The 24,779-nt window shown below is 40.7% G+C and overlaps 1 protein-coding gene across 1 annotated transcript; it reads right to left on the bottom strand.

Annotated features, from left to right (window-relative positions):
• Positions 1–2,428: 2,428 nt before the first annotated feature.
• On the bottom strand, positions 2,429–8,612 carry LOC149215863 (uncharacterized). Its single transcript, XM_089389746.1, has 3 exons — positions 8,077–8,612; positions 3,167–7,340; positions 2,429–2,860 (listed from the first exon to the last, which is right to left on the bottom strand). The coding sequence occupies exons 1-3, from the start codon at positions 8,610–8,612 to the stop codon at positions 2,429–2,431; spliced, it is 5,142 nt and encodes a 1,713-aa protein (XP_089245872.1).
• Positions 8,613–24,779: the final 16,167 nt, after the last annotated feature.

Here is a 24,779-nt window from a genome sequence, read left to right as displayed (position 1 = left end):
TTGTTAACTATATCACTGCGAAAAGAAATCAATCTACTGAAAGTTAAAAGCCAATAGGCTAAATAAAACCTCAAATATTTGATAAAGTGACTAGAACAAACTTTAGGAGCTTGTGCGTGTTAGAGGTATAGGCTTACAACCTTATTGTAGATTATCATTTATATGAAACAAATTAAAATATAATTTTTATTTTATAATAAAATAAAATAAATAATTTATTTGTTTATTTTTTAATAAAAATATATATATTTTTTAGAATATTTTTTGGCGTAAATCATATTCGAATGCATTTGTCGACGCGTTTTGAATCAACTAGTGTGGTTCATTGGCAGGAGTTTTGTCCTGACGATGAACCACACTAGTTGGTTCGAAACGCGTCGACAAATGCATTCGAATATGATTTACGCAAAAAAATATTCTCAAAAAACTTGATATAGATCACAAAAGCTTAAATTCAACAAATCAAAATATAATATTAGATTTTAGACTTTTGTGATACATATTATAAATGAGAATGTTTTTCAGATTAATCACATTATTAGGAATTGGTCGATGTTTCGAATCAACTAATGTGGTTCATCTTTAGGACAAAGGTGAAAAACTCCATCAATCCTAAAGAATAGATAACAAGAATGCATCATGATCCAGGGTTTAGAGTTAATCATTAAAAAATAGTTATTAAATTAATTAGAATAATATTTAGTTAGAAACTTGCTGTTGTAAATTAGCCGTTATAACTATATATATATATATATATATATATATATATTAATTAATTAAATTAAAATTCTTTTATAATATTATAGGACCTTTTTTTTCACGTAGGAAAAAAGTCGTAATTTTATTCATATGAAGAAAATTACATTTTGTAGATGCTTAGAGCATATGCATATGAGCTGTTCCTGAAAATCAGGGCGCATAAGAATACAAAATTAACAAGAAAAGAAATATTATGCCAGCAGGCCTATACTTTCCTGCCCTTTTTCTTCTCCACTTTTCGCCAACCTCCAGTGTTGGGAGTGGGAACAATTATAGCAAGCTGGTTTTCCTCTGTATTTACTGGTTGTTCTTTACCAGATTCCGATCCTTCAGAACTATGTGCTCGTTTGTTGCCGCTTATTTCCAGCTATAATTCTTGTTGCCACATCAAGTTATTTGGCCCCAAATTAGGCCCTCAGGTGCTCTCTTCCTGCATGTTTTCCTGTCTCATTTGCATGTCTGTGGGTTTTGTCTTCAGTTCCTCCTCCTCCAACAGTTTGGTATGCTGCCAACCTTTGGGTTTTTTCTATTGTTTCTTATTCCCTTTTGGCTCCTTACTAGCCAATGGACAGGCATATTGTAGGTGCCCTGTTTGCAAGCAGTCGCGACATCTTAATGTTGTGTTCTCATAGTCAAGCGGTTGTGTCCACAGTGAATTATTGAAATTCAATGTGATGTGATCTGGTAGTCCTTGACTTAGGTCCACCTCTACACATATTCTGGCATATGTGAAGATTCCCCGAATAGTTCTGTCTTCATCTGTTTTAAAGTACTTTCCTAAGGAGTTCCCAATCGCTGTTAGAACTTTTTGGTGCCAAAAATGCAGTGGGCGGTTATGCAGCCATACCCAAACTGGCATTGTTGAAACTATCATGGTATTGGCATCAAAGTCCGGGAACCAGGGGGTGATAAAGAGACCAGCATTGCCCCAAAACCAAGGCCCCTGATTAATGATGTTGTCTCATTCCAGTTCTGTGCTAAATCTAACTATGAAAAAACCCTTAGGGCATAGATATATTTCATAGTTAGGTGTCCAAGATGTGAAAATCCATTAATGTAGTGCATCCGCTTTTGGCCAAAAACCATTAAATCTACATATAACAACATTATGGGTTAAATCTGTGTATAGATCTGTTACCTCCGGCAAAGATACTGTAAGCATAGGTGATTCTGGCTTCTGTTCCACAATGTAGGGGCCTGGTAGCTCTGTTGTGGGTGCTGGTCTGTGTTGCAATGGTTCCTTTCCTTTGACTGCATCGTGAAATGAGCATGTAGTTTTTGAGCTGGTCCCCTTGCACCCACCTCGCAGTCTCAGGTTGAGGATGATGGTTGAATCTTTAGTGACTCCATAGTGTTGAAGTGTGTATTGGTCCTGCAAACAGAGTCCTGAAAATATCAGATTTTGGTATGTTACTGGAGTTCCCAGTTTGATATGGATCTCCATTTTTTTTTTTTTTTTTTTACAATGTCGGCTACTCATATATTAGAAAAACTTTCTGAAGTAAGATCTAGTACATGGCGAGGAAAAGAGTGAGAACTGAGGTACAAAACCGGGTACGCAGACCCATAGTCCTCAAAGTTTCTCTTGATTGAACACAAAACAGTAGACAAACGGCAATACTGCCTTACATAAGAACCACCTAACCAGGCAAATTTGTAATGCATAAGATCAAGGATAATGAGCAGTGACCGAGTCTTCCTTTCGAACGCTGGCTCTAGTCGAATTTTCTGCATGTTGGCTCTCAGTGAGGGTGCGCAGATGGTCAATAACCGCCTCCATGTGGATGCAGCGGTCTTTAAGATCTTCAATTTCCCTTTTTCTTTTTTCCAATTTCTTTCTTTTGGAGTTTCTATCAGCATGGTAATCTTCTGTTAGTTCCTTAACCTGAGCTATAAGGCTGTTAATCATCACAGTGTGTGCCTTACACATATTACATTCTTTGTTATTGAAAATGTTCCTCATTGGATCTTTGATCTGGGCCTGGTTGGAGGTCTGGCCTTGCTGACCCTCCATTGAAGTAACCTGAAGGAAGATAAGGGCGAGCGTGCTATTGAAGAGGTATTCAGGGTCCGCCTTGAAGAGCGCGGGGCTGCAGAGGAGCTGCAAATTTGAGAGAAGGCGAAGAGGCCTTTCGGTCTTCTGGCAATCTCTGCTTGGGAAGCAAGAGCGACTGTTAGAAAAAAGGAATTCACAAATAACTGTAAGTTTCTTACCCCAGGCTCGGGACCGGTGAGAATCCTTGAAGAGAAAGCCCGAGGTTGAGATGCTCCATCATTGAGCCGGAAAATGCAGAGAGATGCGACCAGGTGGCTCTGATGTCTGAGATGACTGCTCCCTTGGAGTGGAATGGCGGCGGGCTTATGGTTATGGGATTTCCTTGACATAATAAGAATTGTTTTCTCTAACCTGGCCGATCCTCCTTCTAACCGCTTGGTTAGCTTGCTGGTCTGCCTCCTTGTTGAAATTCCTGAGGATATGTTTATAATTGACTTCTCCTAACCCTCTGACGTTCTCCATGATTCTGTTCTTAATGTTGTTAAGGGCTAATTGCTTGAAGTCTCTACCTGAGTTCATGGCAGCTATTATAATGGCGGAATCTCCTAAGATGAGCAGGTTCTGAAGGCCTAGTTTCTTTGCAATGAGAGAGCCCAGAAGGAGGCTATAGGCCTCTGCTTTGTTGTTAGACATTTGGCCTAATCCCCACTCAAAGGAGACCAAAGTGATCCCCTGTTCATCCTTGATGATCCCACCAGACCCAGCTTGGCCTGGGTTCTTTTTTGAGGCTCCATCAAAATACAAGGTAGGCCTTTTTTGATTCTTGATCCAGGTACTAATTTCTTCTTCGGTGCCTCGGAGCTTCCAGTTCTGATTGCCATTCCTCTCTCTGTTACTTACAAAAGGTCTTGGGGTAAGGTTGAATTTTCCCAGCCAGTCCTTGAGCCTTTCATCCTCGACCTCCAGGTCTTTCTCAGAAACCCCTGAAGCTTCGAAAGATTCAGCAATGAGGGCAATGGATTTTGCCACGATACCTGTAATGGAAGGCTTTTGGTTGTTGAAGATGCACTTGTTACGTGCAATCCATATTTGCCAACTCAGATTAGCAGGGATGCTGTTCCAGATCCTATGCGCTATGTGGTTACCTTTTTTGGGTTGATAAAGTCTTTTGTCCCAGTTTTTGTGGAGGGTCGAGATCTGGGGAGGGAGGGCTTCTGAAGAGATAGCGCCAGAGAGAAGGTACCAACAAGCTTGAGAAGTCGGGCACTCAACAAAGAGGTGAGTTATGGATTCTTCTGCTGACCTGCAAAGACAACACCTAGATGGTCCTTGAATACCTCGCTTCCTGAGGTTCTCGGCAGTTAGGATTTTACCGTGGAGGAGGGTCCAATTGAATAATTTGACCTTTGGGAGGCATTCAGGGCGCCATGCTGCTTTGAACAGGGGCCAATTGTTTACCATAGAAATGTCTTGGAGAGCTTTGTATCCGTCTTTAACTGAGTAATTGCCCCCATTTGGGTCCCAAACGAACTTGTCTTCATCCCCTCTGCTGGTGGGAGCTGAACCACTGAGGGTGCTTTTGAGCTCATCCCAGAGCTTGGCTAAATTCAGAGGGAGATTGGGGAGGAACCAACCAACCCAGCTATCTTGATCCCATAAAGAGATATCAGAGAGAGAGTTGAAATTCGAATCAGCCATCCAACTTTGAAGGGGGACCATGTGCTGGAGGGTTTCTCTGGCCTGAGACCCCATTATTCTATCTTTCCAGATGCTTATTTCTTTGCCATTCCCCGGAGCTCTAGAGATGAGCGGCTTGCAAAGGGGGATCGTTTTCTTGATAAGATTCCAAGTTGGAGTGCCTTGCCTTTCTATAATGTTTTCTGAAAGGATATTGCTGTTTGGACCATTTAGGTATTTTTTCTTCATTATGGAAGTCCACCAAGCATCTTTTTCATTTAGAATCCTCCAAATCAGCTTGAAGCCCAAGGCTAGATTTGCTAACCTAGGGACCCTTATTCCTAGCCCACCCTTTTCCACCGGAAGGATCACCTTAGCCCACTTTACCAAACTGAACTTCTTGGTATTTTGCTTGCCACCTTGCCACAGAAAGCTCCGAATTATCAACTCCATATGATTGTGAATGCTAGCTGGGGCAAGAGCGATAGCGAACTGATAAATGGGAAGAGAGGCGAGGACTGACTTGATTAAAATCGATCTGCCTGCTAAATTCAACCAGTGCACTCCCCAACTTTGCAATTTGCCTCTGAGTTTTTCAATAATCCTGACCCAAATCCCTGCATTGATTTTCTCTTTAGCCAGGGGGAGCCCCAGATACATGAAATGGTTCCAATTCAGCTGCGCTGGTATTTCCATGATGAGGGATATGCGCTGTAAGATATGGTTTGGGATGTTCCAGGCATACAACATGCATTTGTTATTGTTGAGTTTGCCACCTGAGGCAAGAAGAAAGAGGTCCAAGACTTTTTTAAATCTCCTCGCCATTATGCTAGATGCACCCCCTATGAGAAGGGTGTCATCCGCAAACAGAGAATGGTTAATACCTTTCGATCCTCTGACAATTTCAATCCCTGTTATTTCTCTTTTCTTCCTCAGGTTTTCCAGCTTCGAACTTAGAGCTTCCGCCATCAGAATGTAGAGGAAAGGAGAGAGCGGGCACCCTTGCCTCAGGCCCCTAGAGCTTTTGAAAGCTTTGCTGGGCCTTCCATTTATGAGGGGGGCGGTCCAATTGCCCGATATGCACTCCCGAACCCTGCTTATAAAGAGCTCTGATATTCCCATCTTTTTAAGGACTGCCTGGAGGAAAGAGTGGTTTACTCGGTCAAATGCATTGGCCATGTCCAACTTCATTATCATACCCTTTTCATTCCTAGTGATGCTGCTTTGAATTGCCTCCTGGATGAGAATTACATTATCAGCAATTTGTCTCTTCGGGACAAAGCCCCCTTGGTTCTCCGAGATAAGGGTAGGAAGAATGGATTTGAGCCTGTTAGCAAGGATCTTAGTTATGATTTTGTAGGATACGTTGCAGAGGGAGATAGGACGAAAACGATTAAAGGAGAGAGGGTTGGGATCTTTGGGGATTAAGGCAAGGAAGGAGGATTTTATTCCACTGCCCATCTTGCATCTTTGGAAGAAATTTCTAACAACTCTGATGTAATCCTTTTTGATGGTGTCCCAGTGTGTCTTGTAGAAATCCACAGTGAAACCATCGGGTCCCGGGGCCTTGTCTGAGGCCATATTGCGCATTGTTTGCTCGATCTCTTCTTCAGTAATTTCTTTGTCCAGCTCAGAATTTTGGTCTTCAGAGATTTTGCATTCCATCGTGTCAAGGATTTCCATGCCATCACTACTTTGCTGGCCCGCGGTGAGGAGATCTTGGAAATGAGCAGACGCAGCCTCCATGATTTCCTTTTGCTCTTTTATTTCGACTCCATCAACTGAAATTTTATCTATATTATTACCCGCTCTCCTGATTTTCAAGTTGTTGTGGAAGAAGGAGGTGTTCCTATCTCCCGACTTGAGCCATAGACATCTTGACTTTTGTCTTTGTTCCTCTTCTTCTTTTCTGTTCAGCTTGTACAGTTCCTTTTGGAGTTCCATCTCTTGGATCTGCTCCTCTTCCGTGTCTTGTCTACTGTCTTTCCCTTGATCCCACTGCGTGAGTTTGGCTTGGAGAGCAGATTTGTTTCGATTTTCTTCTATTGCCTTGGTTTTGGCCCACTGCTTGATGGCCCAACGCAGAATCTTTATTTTGGATTCCCAAACATAATGCGGGGACCCTCTGATCTCTGTTGACCAATGATCTTTAATCAGAGTTCGGAAATCTTCCTGTTCCTCCCACGCTTTGTTGTATCTGAATGGTAGCGGACCCAGATTTTCTCCTTTATCCAATTTAAGTGCTACAGGCTTATGGTCTGAGAAGCTCCCTTGGACAATGAGGCTTTTGATGCATGCAAATTTAACCACTATTCTGTCTTGAACGAGAATTCGATCCAGTCTTTCCTTAATATTGTTTCTACCTGCTCTCTTGTTGGACCAGGTGAATCTCCCATTCTGGGGAGGGAAGTCCACTAAATTGTGATTTAGAATAATTTCCTCAATGGCATCCCTGGAGGGATCAGCCAGGAAGTTTCCCCCCATCTTTTCATCAGCATTCCTTATTAGATTTAGGTCTCCCCCTAGAAAAAGGTTCCGTCCTTGAGTTTCTTGGAGGTCTGCTGCAATTGACTTCCAACAAGCATCCTTATCCCGGTAGTGAGGGGGGGCGTAGACATTATAAATAGTATATTCTTCTGTCTCTGTTATGTTTTGAATGTCTGAGCGGATCCACCAATTGCTTTGTTTTTGATTTAACAATTTCCATTTTTGTTTGTTCCAAATGGTCCCAATGCCCCCTGAAGCACCCGCTGCGCTAACTGCTATTCCTTCATAAGTTCTGTTGTTCTTTAGGTAGTTTTTGAAGTCCTGTTCATTGATTTTGGTCTCCTGGAGGAGGAGGATGTCTGGATGTTCAGATTTAAGAAGATCACGGACTGCGTTGACTTTGAGGGAGGAGCCCATCCCCCTGCAATTCCAAGAGACCAGATTCATTACTTAAATAATTTATTGTGAGAACCTCCTTTCTCTTTCCCTTTTTCGCCATTTCCTTTCATCTTGTCCAGATAAGTATCCATTGGCTGTTGAATCCCTGTTGTCATTTCTTTAGCTGCCGCCTCATCCCTGACTTCCTTATTTGTTTTCCTTCCGACTTTCCTTGGAGGTTCTACTGAAGTGTTGCTTTCCTTAGACTTGTTCCGGGTTAGTATTCTCTCTATAGTGTGGGGGGGGGAGGAAGGAGGGGGGGAAGAAGGCGGGGGGGAGGCGGGGGTGACAGGGGGGACTCTCGGGGAGGGGGGGGGGAAGGAGGGTCAGCTTCAGATAAGGTTTCGAATGGGTTGGAGGATGCGGGAACGGTCGGCCTTGACGGAGAAGGGGGGAGAGGGGGTGCTATAGGGTTGATGGGTTTTCCTTTAGGAGGGTTGGGCCTCTTCTTTTTGACGGTTTCCCAGGCTTCCTCTGTTGTTTCAGGGTTAGAATCAGAAACATTTGCATTTGCTTTACTACATCTATTGGCAAAATGTCCATACTCGTGACATACCTTGCACTTGAAGGGGAGCTGCTCGTAATCCACTTGCTGAAGGTGCGTCCATTGGTCAACTCTGAGCTTGATGGCTTCTGGTAGTCCCTTCCCGAGGTCCACTTCTACACAGATTCTTGCGCATGCGTGCATGTTCTCCTTTGGTTCCGATCTGTCAATATACTTCCCTATTCCATTTCCAATTGCCTTCACTGATTCATCTCCCCAGCAATGTAGAGGAAGATGCGGGAGTCGGACCCAGACGGGAACTGCGTTGGGGACATCCATCTCCGGATCAAAATCCGGTGTCCATCTGTTCAGGTAAAGGCCTCTAGTATCCATGAAATATGGGCCGTTTCGGAAGATTAGGTTTCTGTCTTCCACTGTTTCGAATAGGAACGTAAAAAACCCTCTTCCGCAGAAGCGGATTGCTATCTTGCCCTGCACGATTGAGTTCCAATTTCTTTCCACCCATCGCTGAACAGTGCGTGGGGAGGGCCATAAACCTGTGAACTGACCAACTAAACCTCTTTCAGCTAGAGCAACTGCCGTTCTCCGGGGAAGGGCAGGGGGGAGCGGAATTTCAGGGATCTCATCCATTTTTTTAACGAAGCGGGAAGTGACTGGTCTGATCCTCTCCGAGGAGATCTCCTGGGTGAGGGAGGCAAAAGATTTCATAAGGTCGACCTGATCCGGTCCAGAAGGGCCCGAGGCCGCCATGGTCGGGGAGCAGCCAGAGGCAGGCGACCTAGCAGCAAAAGCTGCTAGGCGCAGGAGCAAGGAGAGGCAGGGTCGAGATCAGGAAAGGCGAGGGGGAGAGAGAAGACACGGGGAAAGGGAAGGGAGGGAGATGGCGGGCTCGGGGGCGGGAGGCCCGATCGCAGTCGCAGACCTCGCAGCCAGGCTGCAAGGCACGGGAAGGCAGGAGGGGCTCAGGGCTCGGCCATGGCGAGGAGCGCGCGGGCGGCAGCGAGTCTGCTCGAATGATCTCCGGATCTCCATTTTTAACTCTTGAACGCTCATCCCTTTCCTGATCTGTACACAACAATGTCTGCCTTCTATCGATCTGATAAAGATTTGCTTCAGATCTGTATTCATACATGACGGATCAACCTTATCCAGGCCCCGATTTACTGGATTGTAAGCCAGATCTGGCGGATCGATGGCAGATCTAGGGTTTATATGTCTTCCCACTGTGTAAAAGGGCTGTCCACCTCCTATCAACAGTTTTTCGGGTACTGCCGTAGTAGATCCAGTGTGTGATTCAGCAGATCCAACACATCCACCAATAATATCATAAGATTTGCTTGATCCAGACCCAGTAGCGCGCGGTTGTCCCTTCTGCTGTCCATCCGCCGTAAAGATCTCAGGAATCAGATCTGGGTTGTTTTCCTCGACAGTCGTCCGGTGCTCGCAGATGGCCAAAATGGGTTGTCTGGTATCAGTGGGTAGGCCCCTGATCTGGCCAGCCGCTTGGCAATTCTCACCCTCCCAAACGCCCATGCGGGCATTTTTTCTATCTGCTGAGAGATCCCCACTTTGGGCGTTTTGTATGCAAGTAGTCGAATGGTGGCAGGGATTTCCTTGTTTGCCATGGTTCTTGCTCAGGTGGATCGACGTACTGGTTGCCGATGTTCTGCCCAGGAGGCCAGTCGCAGGGACAGTGGCAGATTCTGCAATGAAGATACCCTTTCTTGTGCCGTCTTGCTGGAAAAGTCCGCGTAGAATCAGCGCATGCACATTTTGAAAACGCAGAACCACTGCTTTCGGCAAGTTTTGGGATGATCCGGCCCCTCTTTTGGTTCTGCAGAGAATTGAACCATTATCGCATGCGTTTGAAAGCTTATGGTCCGCCTCCAAAGACTGTGAACTCAATACGATGTCCAGGGAGTCTAAAATGCGAGTATCTCTGCATAATTTTTCAACTCGAATACCCAAGATTGCCATAACTTCGCTGGAAGACTCGTGCACAGAGGGCCGCCCGTCAATTCTTTGAACATATTGCCTCTCATAAAATACCTCAAATCTTAAGATCTAATATTATAGGACTTAATTAAATAAAGTCAATAATATCATAAGGGGTCAAATCGTATAAAGTATTCATTAGAATAAGTTATATATATATATATATATATATATATATATATATATATAATTTGTATTAAGAAATTAAGAATTTAGAATAAGAAAATTCAATAAAATAAGCATGATATTAAAATTGAATTAAAATAAAATTAAATAAATAAAGGATTTATGTAATTTTTAATCAATAAAAAAAGAGAGGGGAGGAAATAACAGGGGGGAAATCAAGAAGAGAGGGTTGGAATCTAGCTCCTACTTAATTTCCAACCATCATCCTTATTAAGATTGATTGCATGCTTCTTAATCTCAATAGCCTCTCTTAGCTTGTTATGGTGGAAGTGATCAACCCTTGTAATGACCTTCACATCCTCAATGCAGACATGGTGCTTATATTTCTTCGCATGTTTAGCTAGAGCTGATAAGCGGGAACGATTGTGCCTAATGTCTACTGCATGCTCTTGGATTCTCTGGTTAATAGAGCGACCAATTTCTCCAATGTAGGGAATCCCACAGGAACTGGGAATCGAGTAGACCCTTTCATGTCTTTAGGGTCTATAGAGTTAAGGGGCTTGAATGAATCAAAAACTTTATTCTTTTAAGAAGTTTGGCAATCTTGTCAGTGGTCCCTTGGATAAACGGGAGCTACACCTTAGAGATAGGATCATCATGATAAGACTTAACCTTTGATTCTTTATGACCTCTTTGAAAAGCCTTGAGGCCTTGAATTCTGTTATAGCCATTATTTTCAAAAACTTTTAGAAGAAGAGATTTTTCCTGTAGGTGTTTCTCATCAAAAATTCTTAAAGCACGAGTGGCAAGAGTGTTAAGAAACCCGAATTTTTGCGCCGGAAAATGGTGAGAATTGGAATGAAGATATTGTTCCATCTGATTGTTTTTGCGAAAGACTTGGTGAGAAATGAAACCATCATTCATTCAAGAGAGAAGGATGTTAAGGAAAGGAAGTGCCTTCCACCAACTTCCATGAGGGTGTCTTCCTTTCCTTGACGTTTTTCTCTCTAGAATGAATGATGGTTCCGTTTCTCACCAAATCTTTCGCAAAAAAACTCACACGAAACAATATCTTCATTCTAGTTCTCATCATTTTCCGGCGCAAAAATTTGGGGTTCTTAGCACTCTTGCCACTTGTGCTTTAATAATTTCTGATGAGAAGCACCTAGAGGAGGAAAAATCTCATCTTCTAAAAGTTTTTGAAAATAATGGCTATAGCAGAACTCAAGGCCTCAAGGTTTTTCAAAGAGCCCGTAAAGAATCTAGGGTTAAGCCTTCTCGTGATGATCCTATCTCTAAGGTGCATCTCCTGTTTATCCAAGGGACCACTGACAGGATTGCTCATATTCTTAAAAAGAATAAAGTTTCTGCTTCATTCAAACCCCTTAATACCATTAGAAATTCTCTTAGATCTGTTAAGGACCCTATAGACCCTAAAGACATGAAAGGGGTCTACTTGATCCCTTGTTCCTATGGGATTCCCTACATTGGAGAAACTAATCGCTCCATTAACCAGAGAATCCAAGAGCATGCAACATACATTAGGCACAACCGTTCCCACTCATTAGCTCTAGTTGAACATGCAGAGAAATATAAGCACCATGTCTACATTGAGGATGCGAGGGTCATTGCAAGGGTTGATCACTTCCACCATAGGAAGCTAAGAGAGGCTATTGAGATTGAGAAACATGCAATCAATCTTAACAGGGATGATAGTTGGAAATTCAGTAGAAGATAGATTCCGACCCTCTCTTCATGATTACCCCCTTGTTATTTTCTCCCCTTATTTTTTATTTTATTGATTAAAAATTACATAAATCCTTTAATTATTTTATTTTGTTTTAATTCAATTTTATTGTCATGCTTATTTTATTGATTTTCTTATTCTAAAATTTTAATTTCTTAATATAAATAAAAATAATAATTAATTAATAAGAATATTAAATTATTTTAATGAATACTCTATACAATTGACTTTATTTAATTAAGCCCTATAATATTATAAATGGATATTAATTTAATTAATTTATATATATAAATAAATAATGACTAATTTACAACAACTAGTTTATAACTAAATATTATTTTAATTAATTCAATAAGTAATTCCTAATGACTAACTTTGAACTCTGGACTCTGATGCATCCTTGTTATTTATTCTTTACGATTGATGATTTTTTTCACCTTTGTTCGGAGGGTGAACCACATTAGTTGGATTGAAACATTGGCCGAATCCTAATAATGTGATTAATCTGAAAGACATTCTCATTTAAAAAAGATAATAATTTAGAAAATTTTACCATCTTCTGATATTCTTTTTTCCAAAGAAAAAAATCAAACTTTTTATAATCAGAATAAAAAGTTACATAGTATATGCCGAAGCATTCTGTTTGCTGTATGATTTGAAAATCATAGAGCTCTACAAGAAGAGACTTCCCTTCCTGTCCAAAACTGAGAGAAATAGGTACCCCTGAAACCGTGAGCCTCCTCATATTGAGGAAAACAGCTCCTGTCTCAAGATCAGTCATAGCAAATTATACATTTTCCATATACTGAGAGTCTCCATAGAAAGATCAAAACAGTGCATCTATTTCTCGGGTCTCCTCACCGAGGAAAACAACCCAAACAGAAAATAGATACCAATGTCATGCAAAACTGAAAACAGTTTAATAAAAACACCATAACAGCTGTAAACAAAAACCAAGGAAACGACTTTGTGAAGCCTGAGAAGTCTCAAAAAGATAACAGACTAAGAGTAAGGAGGCTGATCCGAAACACGGATCTCTCCATGGTTCTCCTCCACTATTCTCCAACGGCCCAAATCTTGTTGCAGACCCTCTTTAGAAAGCCTGTCTGCTGAATCATTGCGTTCCCTGTATATGTGACATAGAGAGAAAACATTAAATGAAAGCTTTAACTGCTGAATCTCTTCTAATAAAGGTCTCAAGATATAATTTTGACATCTACTTTGACCATTGGACCATTTTATAACATTCAAAGAATCCCCAAAAATCTGGACTGTGAAGATGTTCCTGTGGATAAGCCAGCATAAAAGCAACTTTAGAGCAGACAATTCCGCAAAATTATTTGAGCCAGTGCCTAATCCCACGGATGCTTTTAGAATCTGGTTTTCATTTAGATGAATGACCATCCCTGCTCCTGCTTTATTGTTCTGGGAAGCCCCGTCAAAGTATGCCCAAGGAACACCTTCCTTGATTTGTTCCTCTCTGACCTGCCTGGAAGTCCTCTCCTCTTCTGGTTCGGGGATGTTTGTGTAAATAGAGGTACATTGAATAGCAATAGTCTCGAGAGGGGTTTCCTTATCCAAGAAGATGCTCCTGTTCCTGGCTATCCAGATGCCCCATGAAATAATGGGAGGTAAATTCCGCAAATTCCCCTCTGGATATAGGTGCCACCATTTATACCAAACATCAGAGAAATTTTCCCCTTCCCAGACTACATTCTTCTGGATGAGCTTCCCAACCTCCAACCACACTTTTTTAACAAAAGGACAATCTATAAAGAGATGCCTTATTGTTTCAGATTCATTTTTGCATAATGGACATCTCCCTGGTCCTGACTTATATCTGGATTGAAGGATGTCCCATGTGGGGACTTTTTTCTTGAGAATGCACCAGAAGAAAAGTTTGGCTTTTGCAGGGCATTTTAACTTCCATAAAAGCTTGGCCCACCATTCCGGATCCCCCCAACCTTTCTTCGACATAAGGAATTTATACCGAATTTTGGAGAATAGGATCCAGATTCTGCATGGGCCCACACTAATTGATTCGGTTTGTCTTTTAGTGTGACATTTGATCTGGAGAGTTCTTGGGTATAGACCTTCCAATCGTTCCACCAATGGGGTAGGAGATCCAGCTCCTCTCCTGATTGCCATGCTTGTCCCCAGATTGTTGAGTGACCATGTTTCTCTACCTGGCTAAGGAAAAGAATTCCTTTGGATTCTAGATGTCTGATAAAGCCCGGGGATAGAGCAAAATTTTCATTACAGCCCACCCAGGGGTCTTTCCCTATTCGAAGATTTGCCCCGTTCCCAATCTGCCAAGACAGACCTTGCTTGATAAGTTTGAATGCCTCTATGGTGGCCTTCCAAACCACAGAAACATTCCCTCCTTTCTTATTGGGATCTCTTATCCAATCTTCTAGAGGGACAGGGTCTATGTATTTCCTTTTCACCACTTTCATCCAGAGATTTTCCATTTTAATAATTCTCCACCCTGATTTAGCTGCCAGTGAAGGGCCGAAAGCAGTGAGGTCTTTAATTCCCCACCCTCCCTAATCTTTAGGTCTTGCCACTTTTTCCCATGCGACCCAAGGAAGCACTGAATCCTCCTTTGGTCCTGCCCAGAGAAATCTGCTACAAATCCTTCTTATCTTCTCCAGAATTCCTTTAGGTACCCATGTCAAAGCTGCCCAGTAAACCGGAATTGCTAAGAGAACTGATTTGATTAAGGTCAGCCTACCTGCTCTGGAAAGCCACTTGAAGCTCCAATGAGTTATTCTGGCTTCTATTTTAGCTAGCAACCAGTTCCAGTCCTGTTTCCTATAAGCATTCGGTTTCAGCCAAAACCCCAGATACTTAAAAGGATCCTCGAGTTTATACACATCAAAGGGTAGGACTGATGTAATTTGGCTTTTCTCCTGCTTGTTGAAACCTTCCAGAATTAGTTGTGATTTCCTATAATTCACTTGCATCCCTGTAGCTTTCATGAAAAGCTCAAGAATCCTCTTGAGTTCCTTTATTTCAAATATATTCCCATTGCTGAATAGTAAGATGTCATCTACAAAGAGTAAGTGTGAAATGAACATATTAACCGCTACTTCCAAACCTCTCACAGTTCCTTCCCTTTTGGCCTTCAGAACTAATTGGCTCAGTCCTTGTGCAACCAGGAGAAAAAGCAAGGGTGACAAAGGGCATCCTTGTCTTAGCCCTCTTTTCCCTTTGAAAAAAGAAGAGGCTGCTCCATTAATCAGAACCGCAAAACTGACACTAGAGATGCACCCCATAATCCAGTTGATAAAGTCAATTTTGAAACCCAGGTGAGTTAGCAACAGCCTGATATAGGTCCAGCTGATTCTATCATAGGCTTTTGAAAGATCGATTTTCACCACCGCGCCTTTCCTTTTCATCTGTTTAACGCTGTGGATTGTCTCTTGAGCAACCCCAATGGCTTCATGGATCTGGCGGCCATCCAAAAACCCAAATTGTTCATTTGAAATGCACCTTGACAGAATCGGTTTTATTCGGACTGCTATCACTTTTGCAATAATTTTATAAATGCAGTTGCAGAGTGATATGGGCCTAAAGTCTTCAAAAGACCTCGGGTCTTCTTTTTTAGGAATAAGAGCTATAAAAGTTGAATTGAAAGGAGGGTAGATAGCACCTTTCCTCCTGGATTCTTTGACCACCTCCGTTAATTCTGATCCAATCTGGTCGAAGAAATGTTGGAAGAGTTCTATTGTCCATCCATCCGGCCTTGGGCTCTTGTCTTTGGCCATAGATTTTATAATGCTTTCGACTTCCTCCTTTGTGACCTCTCCCATCAGATCCTCTGCTTCTTCCTCCTCCACATACTGAGGAAAGCATTGGGCTGTTCTAATAACCTCTGCTAATGTTACCTCCCCTTGGTCTGTGAATAGCATCTGAAAATGGCGCCTCCCCATGAGCGAGAGAGATTCAAAGGTATTAGCCTCTCTGCCTTCTTCATCCTTTAGCTTCCAGATGGTATTCGAGTTCTTCCTCCCTTTGGCATAATTGTGAAAGAATTTTGTGTTTTCATATCCAGCCTTCAGCCAAATCGCCCTACTTTTCAACCTCCATTCCTCCTCTCTTGCTAGTAGGATTTGACTTCGATGTCTTTCCAACATCAGAATTTTGTCCTTTGTCTCCTGAGATTCATAGCCATTAGACTCAGGGCTTTCCAAAATCCGGAGTTCTATGTCGATTTGATTTAGATCCTCATTCTGTTTCTGCTTCCTAGCCTTCGCCCATTCCATTGTTGCTTTTTTCAGTCTTTTCAGATTTTCCATGAAGAGGAAGCTCTTATCCTCCATGGAGCTCCTACTTGGAGTTCTCCAAGTTTCTCTAAAGAGCTTATTGAAAGATTCCTCCTGCAACCAAGTGGGGTTGAATTTGAAAGGAGCTGCTAGCTTTTGAGGAGGCTTGGAGAGCTCAAGAAGAATAGGAAAGTGATCCGAGTTTCCTCCCTCTCCCACCCATTGATGGAAAACCGGAATTCTGGAAGCTAAATCTTCACAAAGGAGAAAACGATCCAGTCTTTTAGCGATTCTAGCTTCACCTGTTCGACGGTTTCTCCAGGTGGGTCTTAATTTTAGTAGGTTTACATCTATCAGATTATGAGAGATGAGTGTATTCATAAAAAAATCTGATAGCGGGTCTTCTCTGGCTGAAGGCCCCCAAGTCTCGGCATTTCCAATAGAAAAATTTAGATCTCCACCTATCACAAGATTTTGGCTCCCCATCACCGATTTGGAGAGGAGGTCATTCCAAAAGGAGACTCTCCCTTGGCAAGGCCCATATATATTTAAAATCATCAGAGGAAATCCAAAATCAAGGGATTGAACTTCCATACCCAACGCATGATCCACCCCCCACAGGTTTACTAATTTCAATCTTCCTTCCCTGAAGCCCATGGCAAGACCTCCCGAGTGTCCTATGGAATCCAAAGCTTGAAAATGCCAGCCTGGGAGAAGAGAGCTTAGAGCTGACGAGACTTCCTGACTCATGCCTAACGTCTCTTGCAACATGAGGACATCAGGGTTAAAACGCTGAACCATCTCCTTAAGAGCCAGTTTTTTGGGTTTACTGGCTAAACCCCTACAATTCCATGAAAGGAAAATTCCTCACAGGGTATCACAGCTCTAAGAACCCCAGGGATAGACATTTGTTTACCATCTGCCACATCAAACTTTGCTTTCACCTGAGCTTTTGACAGGTTGGACTTCCTACCCCGAGTTTTCCTCTTGGAGCTCTGGGTTAAGTCCATACCTAAGCCTCCAACCGGCTCTAGGGAAACAGGTTTTTTGTCATGAGAGCGAAGGTTATAATGATTTGCAGCTGTAGGAGGAATAATTCTCTCTTCACTCTTTTCATTCGGAACCCCTTCACAGTTCAGATCTAATTTGGGGATGGAAGAAATGATGCTATCAACTTGAGCATGTTCAACAGATATATGACAATTACTAATAAGAGCACTAGAATTCAAGCAAGCATCTTTAATTGCAAATGATGGAGATAAAGATGTATTACTTGAGTCCAGGCGCATACCCTTTGAGTCTTCAAGGAGGTTTGCTGACGGATCTTTAGAGGAGTCTTGGACAAAATTTTCGGGTTTGAGAGGCCTCTCAGGTGCGATCTCCCGGGCTGAATCCTCCTGATGAGCCTGCTCCAAAGACTTTCCTCCTTGCTTCTATCCAATTCCGTGGGTTCCCCCTCCTGGACCGCATCTAACCCTGAGGCCCTTTCCTTCTCAGCTTCCAAATTCTCCACCTCGGATTTCTTCTGCTTCCTTCTGCGACGAATATCCAGTGGACAGTCCCTTGCAAGATGGCCATACACATGACATCTATGACATCTGAAAGGTAGGTGTTCATAGTCCAAGGGTTGATAAAAAATGAAGTATTTATATTGGATTTTGATGTTTTTCGCAAGTCCTTCTCTGGGATTTAAACTAACCAAAATTTGAGCCATGGCCTTATCCTTAGTTTGAAGAAAGGACATATCCGTTTCCAGGTAAGATCCAAGGAGATTCCCTATAGATCTGAATACTGAGTCCACCCATAGGAAAGGAGGCAGACCTGGTACGCGCACCCAAACGGAATGACCTTGACCTTCTCTTGCTGCACGTCAAACAATGGAGTCCATCGCTTGAATAGAACAGGGTGACTGTCGAAAGCCCAGTTTTTCCCAACACCCAATCTGCCATTTCCTTTTTCTCAAATTTCACCATAAACCAACCTTTCGCCAAGACTGAAACCTGGAACCTTATGTCTGGAGCCGACTGCCATTGCTGTGCCGCCCAATTTTGGATGAATTGGGCTGAATATTTCTTACCCCTCGCTCGTCCCACCAGAGTACATTCAGCCACCCCAATAGCCTCCTCTATCTGAACATCCATTCCCAAGACTAGGTTCGCTTCAAACTCTTTTTTCTTTATGAATTTCTGTTTCTTCCTTTTTCCCCGGTCTGCCTCTTGCCAGAGACCTCCTCCCTAACCTGGGTGACTGTAGCACCATTTGCTGCTTCTTCCTGCTGCGCGGGCACGTCCTTGCCTAAGGTAGGGTTCCCTGTATTAGTGATGGTTGCTGAAACCCTGCTTCCAGATCCTCTTACTAACCCTTCTGAGAGCCCCAAATCCACTGTTCTTTCAGGGGCTTCCTTTCTTAGGCCCAAACCCCATCCAGACCCTATTCCAACCGACTCTAAAGCCAACCTAAGGTTTGACAGGTCTCTGGCAAGAATGGATCTGGTGATGACTGACGACTGTTCTTCCTCGGTCAACCCTAAATTGGTTTTGAGATCACCTCCTGGACTATGCCAGTTCCAATTTTTCGACCCATAACTAAAAACAACGTCCTCAAGACCTCTGGAAAAAATATGTTCAGGTGAGGGGGGTTTTACATTACTTACTTGTAGAGAATGGTGTGGATCCGCCTGAGAGAACCCCTCCTCCTGAGGTCTCGACTCTTGAGGTTCGAGATGGCCAGAAACATTTTGATTATTCAGCACGGCCAGCCCCAAACTTTGCTCCAAAACGCTGTTTGCTGTCTTGTTCCTCCACGGCCCTTCCGAAACAGACTTCAAGTTCCCATGGCGTCCAGCTGGCCCGAAAAACCGTTCAATGTTCTGAGCAGTTAACTCCTTCCCCCATACCGACAGAATATCTTCCGGCTCGGGATCGAGATCAACGACTTCGCTAGGTTTGACCATGATTAAAAAATTTGCAGCAGGTTAACGCGAAAGCCGCAAATGGTCTGTTCCCGCCTTCGATAACAGGGAGTAACCTAGAGCATCCCGGAGATGGCGACAACGCAAAGGTAACCAGAAACAAAACCCTCGAGCGCTTTCCTGCTGCCATAATCAGAGGGGCATTTGCGGCCCACGTTCCCAAGCTTCTCACCTACGTCCGTCCAGATGTCCCCATCTGGAGCCGCAATCTGCCACCTGCTCTCCCGCAGCCTCACTGCTGTCCTCCTCCATACACAGTTGTCGTCATCACAAGCTCCAAGTCCCTGCCTGTGGAGCCTTAGGCCCTCGGCCCTGCTAGCCGCGAGCAAAACCCCAGCTCCTGTGACCAAAATCTAGCTCTTGCGGTCCCCTGGACACTCTACCCCCACATGAGTCTCTTCTCCTTCTAAATACATATCATTATGTTGCTTGATTCACCATCTTTTGATATGGTGCGAAAATTTTAAGCATTTAAAACATTTGTGTTGGAATGGAAGAAACCAACTAAACTAATATATTACTATTTATTTGAACCACGACTTTTTTTTTAATTAAAACTTATTACTAATAAATATTTTAGCTTTTAAAAATAATATTTATAATGATTTTAAATAAAAAATACTATTATAAAAGTTATGAAAAAATCTAAAATGGTCTTATATAATATTACCACATCATTATCTTCTGAATGTCCAAAAACTTATGAAAAGTGTTCCCTGGATTTGTTAAGAATGATCTCACTTCATATATTTATTTATTTGTAAATAAATATTTATTGGATTATGGAAATAAATAAGGATTTATTGGATTATGGAAAATTTACATAATTTATGGTCATAGAAAGTTTTTGTTGGATAATGTTCAATTTGAGCTTGTGCAAAAAGCAAAAATAACTAACCTGGTACTGTTAAAAATGATCTCCCTTAATATATATATATATATATATATGGATTTATTGAATTATGGAAATTTTACATAATATACAACTATAGAAAGTTTTTGTTGGATAATGTTCAACTTGAGCTTGTGCAAAAAAAATGACTAACTAGCTTGGTAAGCCTCCTTGAATGCTTTGAGAACAATTTGTATCATACAAAAACCAAGTTGATATGCAAATGAACAAAAAAAGCAGAGAAATCTTTTCTGTTTCTTGATTGTGATCAAGACTGTGCCTAGAGGTACTTGAAGGGATCCTCTTACTTGTCCTTCAGCCAAGGTGGTCGTTCCTATTCCACTAGAGTCATACTATAGCTTGTGTGTGCGTCCTACTATGGGTGCACCTCCAACGGTTTATTTGTTCTTGCTGCTTGGCTATGGGTCACTAATTTACTATTCTACTACTCAAAGGTCTTTGTTCCTCAAGGATTTTCTCCATAATGTTGCTAAGAGGTCGAGGTTTCCCATAGGATTGCCCCCCCGTAACACTGCCATCATCTAGCCTTAATTACTAGTGCGTTGGTTGACATGAAGGCTTTCAATGCCTTTAGCTGCCGTTTGATCACCTAGATTAGGGTACTTATTTTAAAATACTCTTTATATTTATTTTAAGCAAAAATATAATGTTATAAAGATTATTAAAAATATACAAAAAATGAAATTATCTTATATAATATTGCCACATATTATTATCTTGTGAATGTTCAAAAACTTCTGAAAATTGTTCATTGATTAATTAAAGATGATCTCCATTCATGAAATCATACATTGAAAGAATCCAATAACAATGATGAAATGATTCTTGAAGGAATCAATACCTGTAGAATTGCCATGGGCTCCCCTCTCTCCTTATTGTGGCAAATATTTTCATTAAAGATTTTGAAACTAAAGCCTTAGCATGTTCCCCTTTCCATCCTAAACTTTGGAAAAAATATGCCAATGACACCTTTATCATCTCGCCCCACATCCTTGACAAATTAGAAAATTTCAAACATCTTAATAGTAACTTTGAGTTCATCAAATTCACAATGGAAGTTGAAGTTTATGGAAGCATTCCTTTTCTTGATGCCCTCATTTCCAAAAATGAGGATTTCTCCATTTGCCATCAAGTTTTCTGTGAAATGGCACTCCAAACAATATCTCCAAGCTAATTTCTATCATCATCAAGCCTAGTAATTTGATGTGCTAAAAATGTTAGCCACTAGAGCTTGAACTGTTTTTGATAGAAATCACCATGACAAAAAAGGGGTAATCTTTTAAATGTGTTTGAGAACAATGGCTACAAGAAGCTCTTAGGCCTCAATGCCTTCTAGTTGCAAAAGGCCCCAAAGCCAGGTTTGACTCCAACAATCTTATCACTAATGTTCAACTTCCTTTCATTCTTGGAAATACTGATAAACTAGCTTGCGTTTTAAGAAATAATAACATTTCTACTTCCTTCAAACCTCTGAACACCATATGTTCCTCCATTAGGTCTGTTAAGGACCCAATTGGGCCTTCAAACATGAAAGGTGTCTATATGATCCCATGCTTTTGTGAGAAACCCTATGTGGGTGAAACCGGTCATTCCATTAAGCTTAGGATTCAAAAACACTTTGTTGACATCAGATGTAACCACTCTCGTTCTTTAGCCTTGGTGAAGCATTTCGAGAAAACTAGACACCATATTTGTATTAGGGATACTAGTGTCCTTCCTAAGGTCAATTAGTATCATTATAAAGAAGCAATTGAAATTGAGAAGCAAGCTAATAATCTCAATAGGGATGATGATTGGAGAATTAACAAAAAATGCATTCTTGCTCTTACCTCTAAATTTGTCACTTCTTGACCCCCTCTTCCTATCTTCTTTTTCGTTTCATGGTTTCTCATGTCCTCTTCTTCACTTTGTTTCCCTTAATTATTGTTTAATTTTCTAATTCTCTTTTGAGCTTTAAACTTTTGTCCTTAGAAAATGGCTTAATCATTCATTTATCTTTTTATTTCATTACTTTGATTTAATCTCTTATAATAAGAATTTCATTCCTTTATTAATAACTTTTCTTTACTACCATTATAAGTTGTAAGAATATTAACAATAATAGTTTTCGTGATTATTCCTCTTGAGCATTAAATAATTATGCTTGTATTTACATTAATAAAAATATTGTCATTAACAACTATTGATTGTTTTTGTTATTAATTTATATTAATATTGATTACCTCTCAGTAATTAATATTAAATGTTATACCACTACCCCTATTTTTACAACATTAATTAAATATAATTATTAATAACTATTATCATTATACCTTTTTAATAACCATACTAAATATAATTACTATTATTATCACTAACACTAATACTGACAATATTATTATTAATAGATTATTAGTATTTATTTATGCTACAAATAAATATTTGATAGTAATTATCATCATTATCACAATTAAACAATTATCCTTATATATTAAGTTTCCTTACCATTAACATAAGTACTATTTCTTTCATTAATAATAATATTAACATTAATGGCAATTGATATTATATATATTATTAATTAATATTAATAATAACTACCTCTTCCTCTGAATGGAGTGACATGCATGCCAAGAGGGGTTGGGGAGAAGGTTACCACTGCTCCACCAAGCGATCACATGGGAGGCAATGGCAACACGACCCCCCACAAATGTTAATATCGCCCTGTGTTGCCATTAAGTTCGCCTCCTTGGAGTAGACGATGAGACAACGTTCTAATTCGAGTGGGCGGATTGAGAATTTCACACATGTATCTTCTACAAGGATGACGTAAAGTTATCTTTGACATGAAGTTGAGGTTCCTAGGATAATCCTCCGAGCAGGACAAAGTGGGAAGCTTACAATATGCCACATTTTGTTTATCAATCATCAAATCATCAATGTAACCATATTTGGGTTGCAACAATGGTTGTTTTCTTATCTATCTTGACTTTTGGTTTGTTATAATTCCCCATTTCCATAGATTGTTAGTCGTTGCTCCTTTTGGGCCCTAAGTAACTGTTGCAATGATGTTTCTATTTGGATTCTTCTATCGCTGGTGCTTCCTTTCCTTGGCTAGCTAACCACGGTGGCATGGACTCTCTAGACAATTTGTGGTTGACTTTGAGACAAGGTTTTTGATAGTAAGGTAGATGAAAAATCCTCTATATCCTCCATACTTCGTGTGTATTGTCTTCTAAGGGTTTTCTTAGACTTTTCCATAACTGCAACCTTGTTCCAGGCTCTCTCTCTCTGGTGGAAGGATAGTTTGCCGAATTCTCGATGGTGGGGGGTCATTTCTAGTTCTGTTATTGATGCATGTTCGGCCTTGCTAAGCCCTTGGAGATATTTTTCTATACAACCTAAGCATGAGTCTCAGGTTGGGTATTGGGTGTCTCGGTGGAGCACTGAAGTTTGGTGGCTAATTAGGGTTGGCTCTAATTCATGTACCTCTCTCCGGTATTTTCTTGGAAGTTAGGGCTCTTTTTTATACTACAAATGAGATTTTGCTCTTCGTAATTCTCATGCTGGCTCACGCTTATATTGGTTGAGTTCTTGGAGTGTTTCCTCCTTGCTAACTACGTGGCCTCTAGTGGTAAAATATTATATCATCTTGTTTGATTTCGTTGCACGAATTCTTGTATGGTTGTTTGATTATAATACTTTACCCATTTGTCCACTATAACATTACTAATTTCTTATATATATATATAATCTTCAATTTTGTTGTTGTTGTTATTTTATTCTTAACTTATGTTTTCGACTTTTTGACTTTGTCCATTATGTTTTAGGCGTCCTCCTCTATTTATCGGTCAAGTTTGATTAGAATTTCTTCATCTTTCTATCTTGATGATGAACCACACTGGATGGCTCGAAACGTTAGCAAAAATTTCAATGTGATGGATCTAAAAGACGAATTTCAAATCAATACCTTCTATTTTATGACTTGGATGTACATTTGGAGATTTGGATAATATATATTTTTTAATTTATTTTTTTATTAGGTGCGTTGTTAAGACACTCCTAGATGTTAAATCGCAAGTTCAATTCCCTGCCCTATTCAGGGGTTATTCATGGTGAGACTACATCATCGTCATGTCCAAGAATAACACCCGAATAAGGCAGGGAATTGAATCGATGACTTAACATCTAGGAGTGCTTTAACAATGCACCTGATCATCATCTATCTAAGACCCTATGGACTATTGTGAATAATAATTATTATTATTTAGAAGTTTTAAAAAAATAAAAAAATAAATAAGAATTGTATTTTTAAGTGGTTTGTAAATTATTGTAAATATTTTATTGAACAGTTTAACTTAATAAATCTATTAAAATATATTTAAAAATTTGAAATCTATATTATAAGGATTAGTTTTTCCTTAAATTTATGGAATTGTTAATTATTATTTATTGCGCGTGCATGTAAAAATATAAATATGTAAAAAATATGGAACAAATAGAACAATTACTCGCAAACCACAATAACACAAAGTATTACTTGGGAAACTTTTTCGAGAGAAAACTTAGTCGGAAGGCAAGGCTGCTTTGTTCCCTTTCTTTGAATGGAAATGAATGCAAGTACAAAAGAGTGAAACTTGTGGCTCATGGGCTGCTACAATACACAAAACCCTCTTTGTTTTCTCTTTCTACATTCACTCTCAGTTGCTCTACTCAACCATGGAACAAAATGCACTTGAATAAAATGCAACCCCTTTTCCTTCTAGTGGTCTAGTTATAACACAACACGCTAGTCAATTAGGGGTTAAATTTAACCCATTCAACCCTCAATATGAGTTACAACTCAACCCTTTTAGAGTAGTCTTCATAACATCCATGTGGCTAGCCCCTTTTCCATGAGTAACACGGCTAATATGAC

The sequence above is a fragment of the Pinus tabuliformis genome, chromosome 1_1 (assembly GCF_031772625.1).
Source record: "Pinus tabuliformis cultivar Carrire ecotype Pingquan chromosome 1_1, CPIR1, whole genome shotgun sequence".
Lineage (NCBI taxonomy): Eukaryota > Viridiplantae > Streptophyta > Pinopsida > Pinales > Pinaceae > Pinus > Pinus tabuliformis.
Note: the sequence above shows the minus strand (reverse complement) of the source record. Positions and strands in the feature narration are given on the sequence as shown.

What these genes read in the sequence shown, in the direction of transcription:
- LOC149215863 (XM_089389746.1), bottom strand. Translation starts at nt 8,612, where the DNA reads ATGGCGGCCTCGGGCCCTTCTGGACCGGATCAGGTCGACCTTATGAAA. An exon ending in ATTGGAAATGGAATAGGGAA is followed by an intron (nt 7,341 to 8,076) that starts GTATATTGACAG and finishes TTGGAATTGCAG; the next exon opens with GGGGATGGGCTCCTCCCTCA. An exon ending in TTAGAAGGAGGATCGGCCAG is followed by an intron (nt 2,861 to 3,166) that starts GTTAGAGAAAAC and finishes TCAAATTTGCAG; the next exon opens with CTCCTCTGCAGCCCCGCGCT.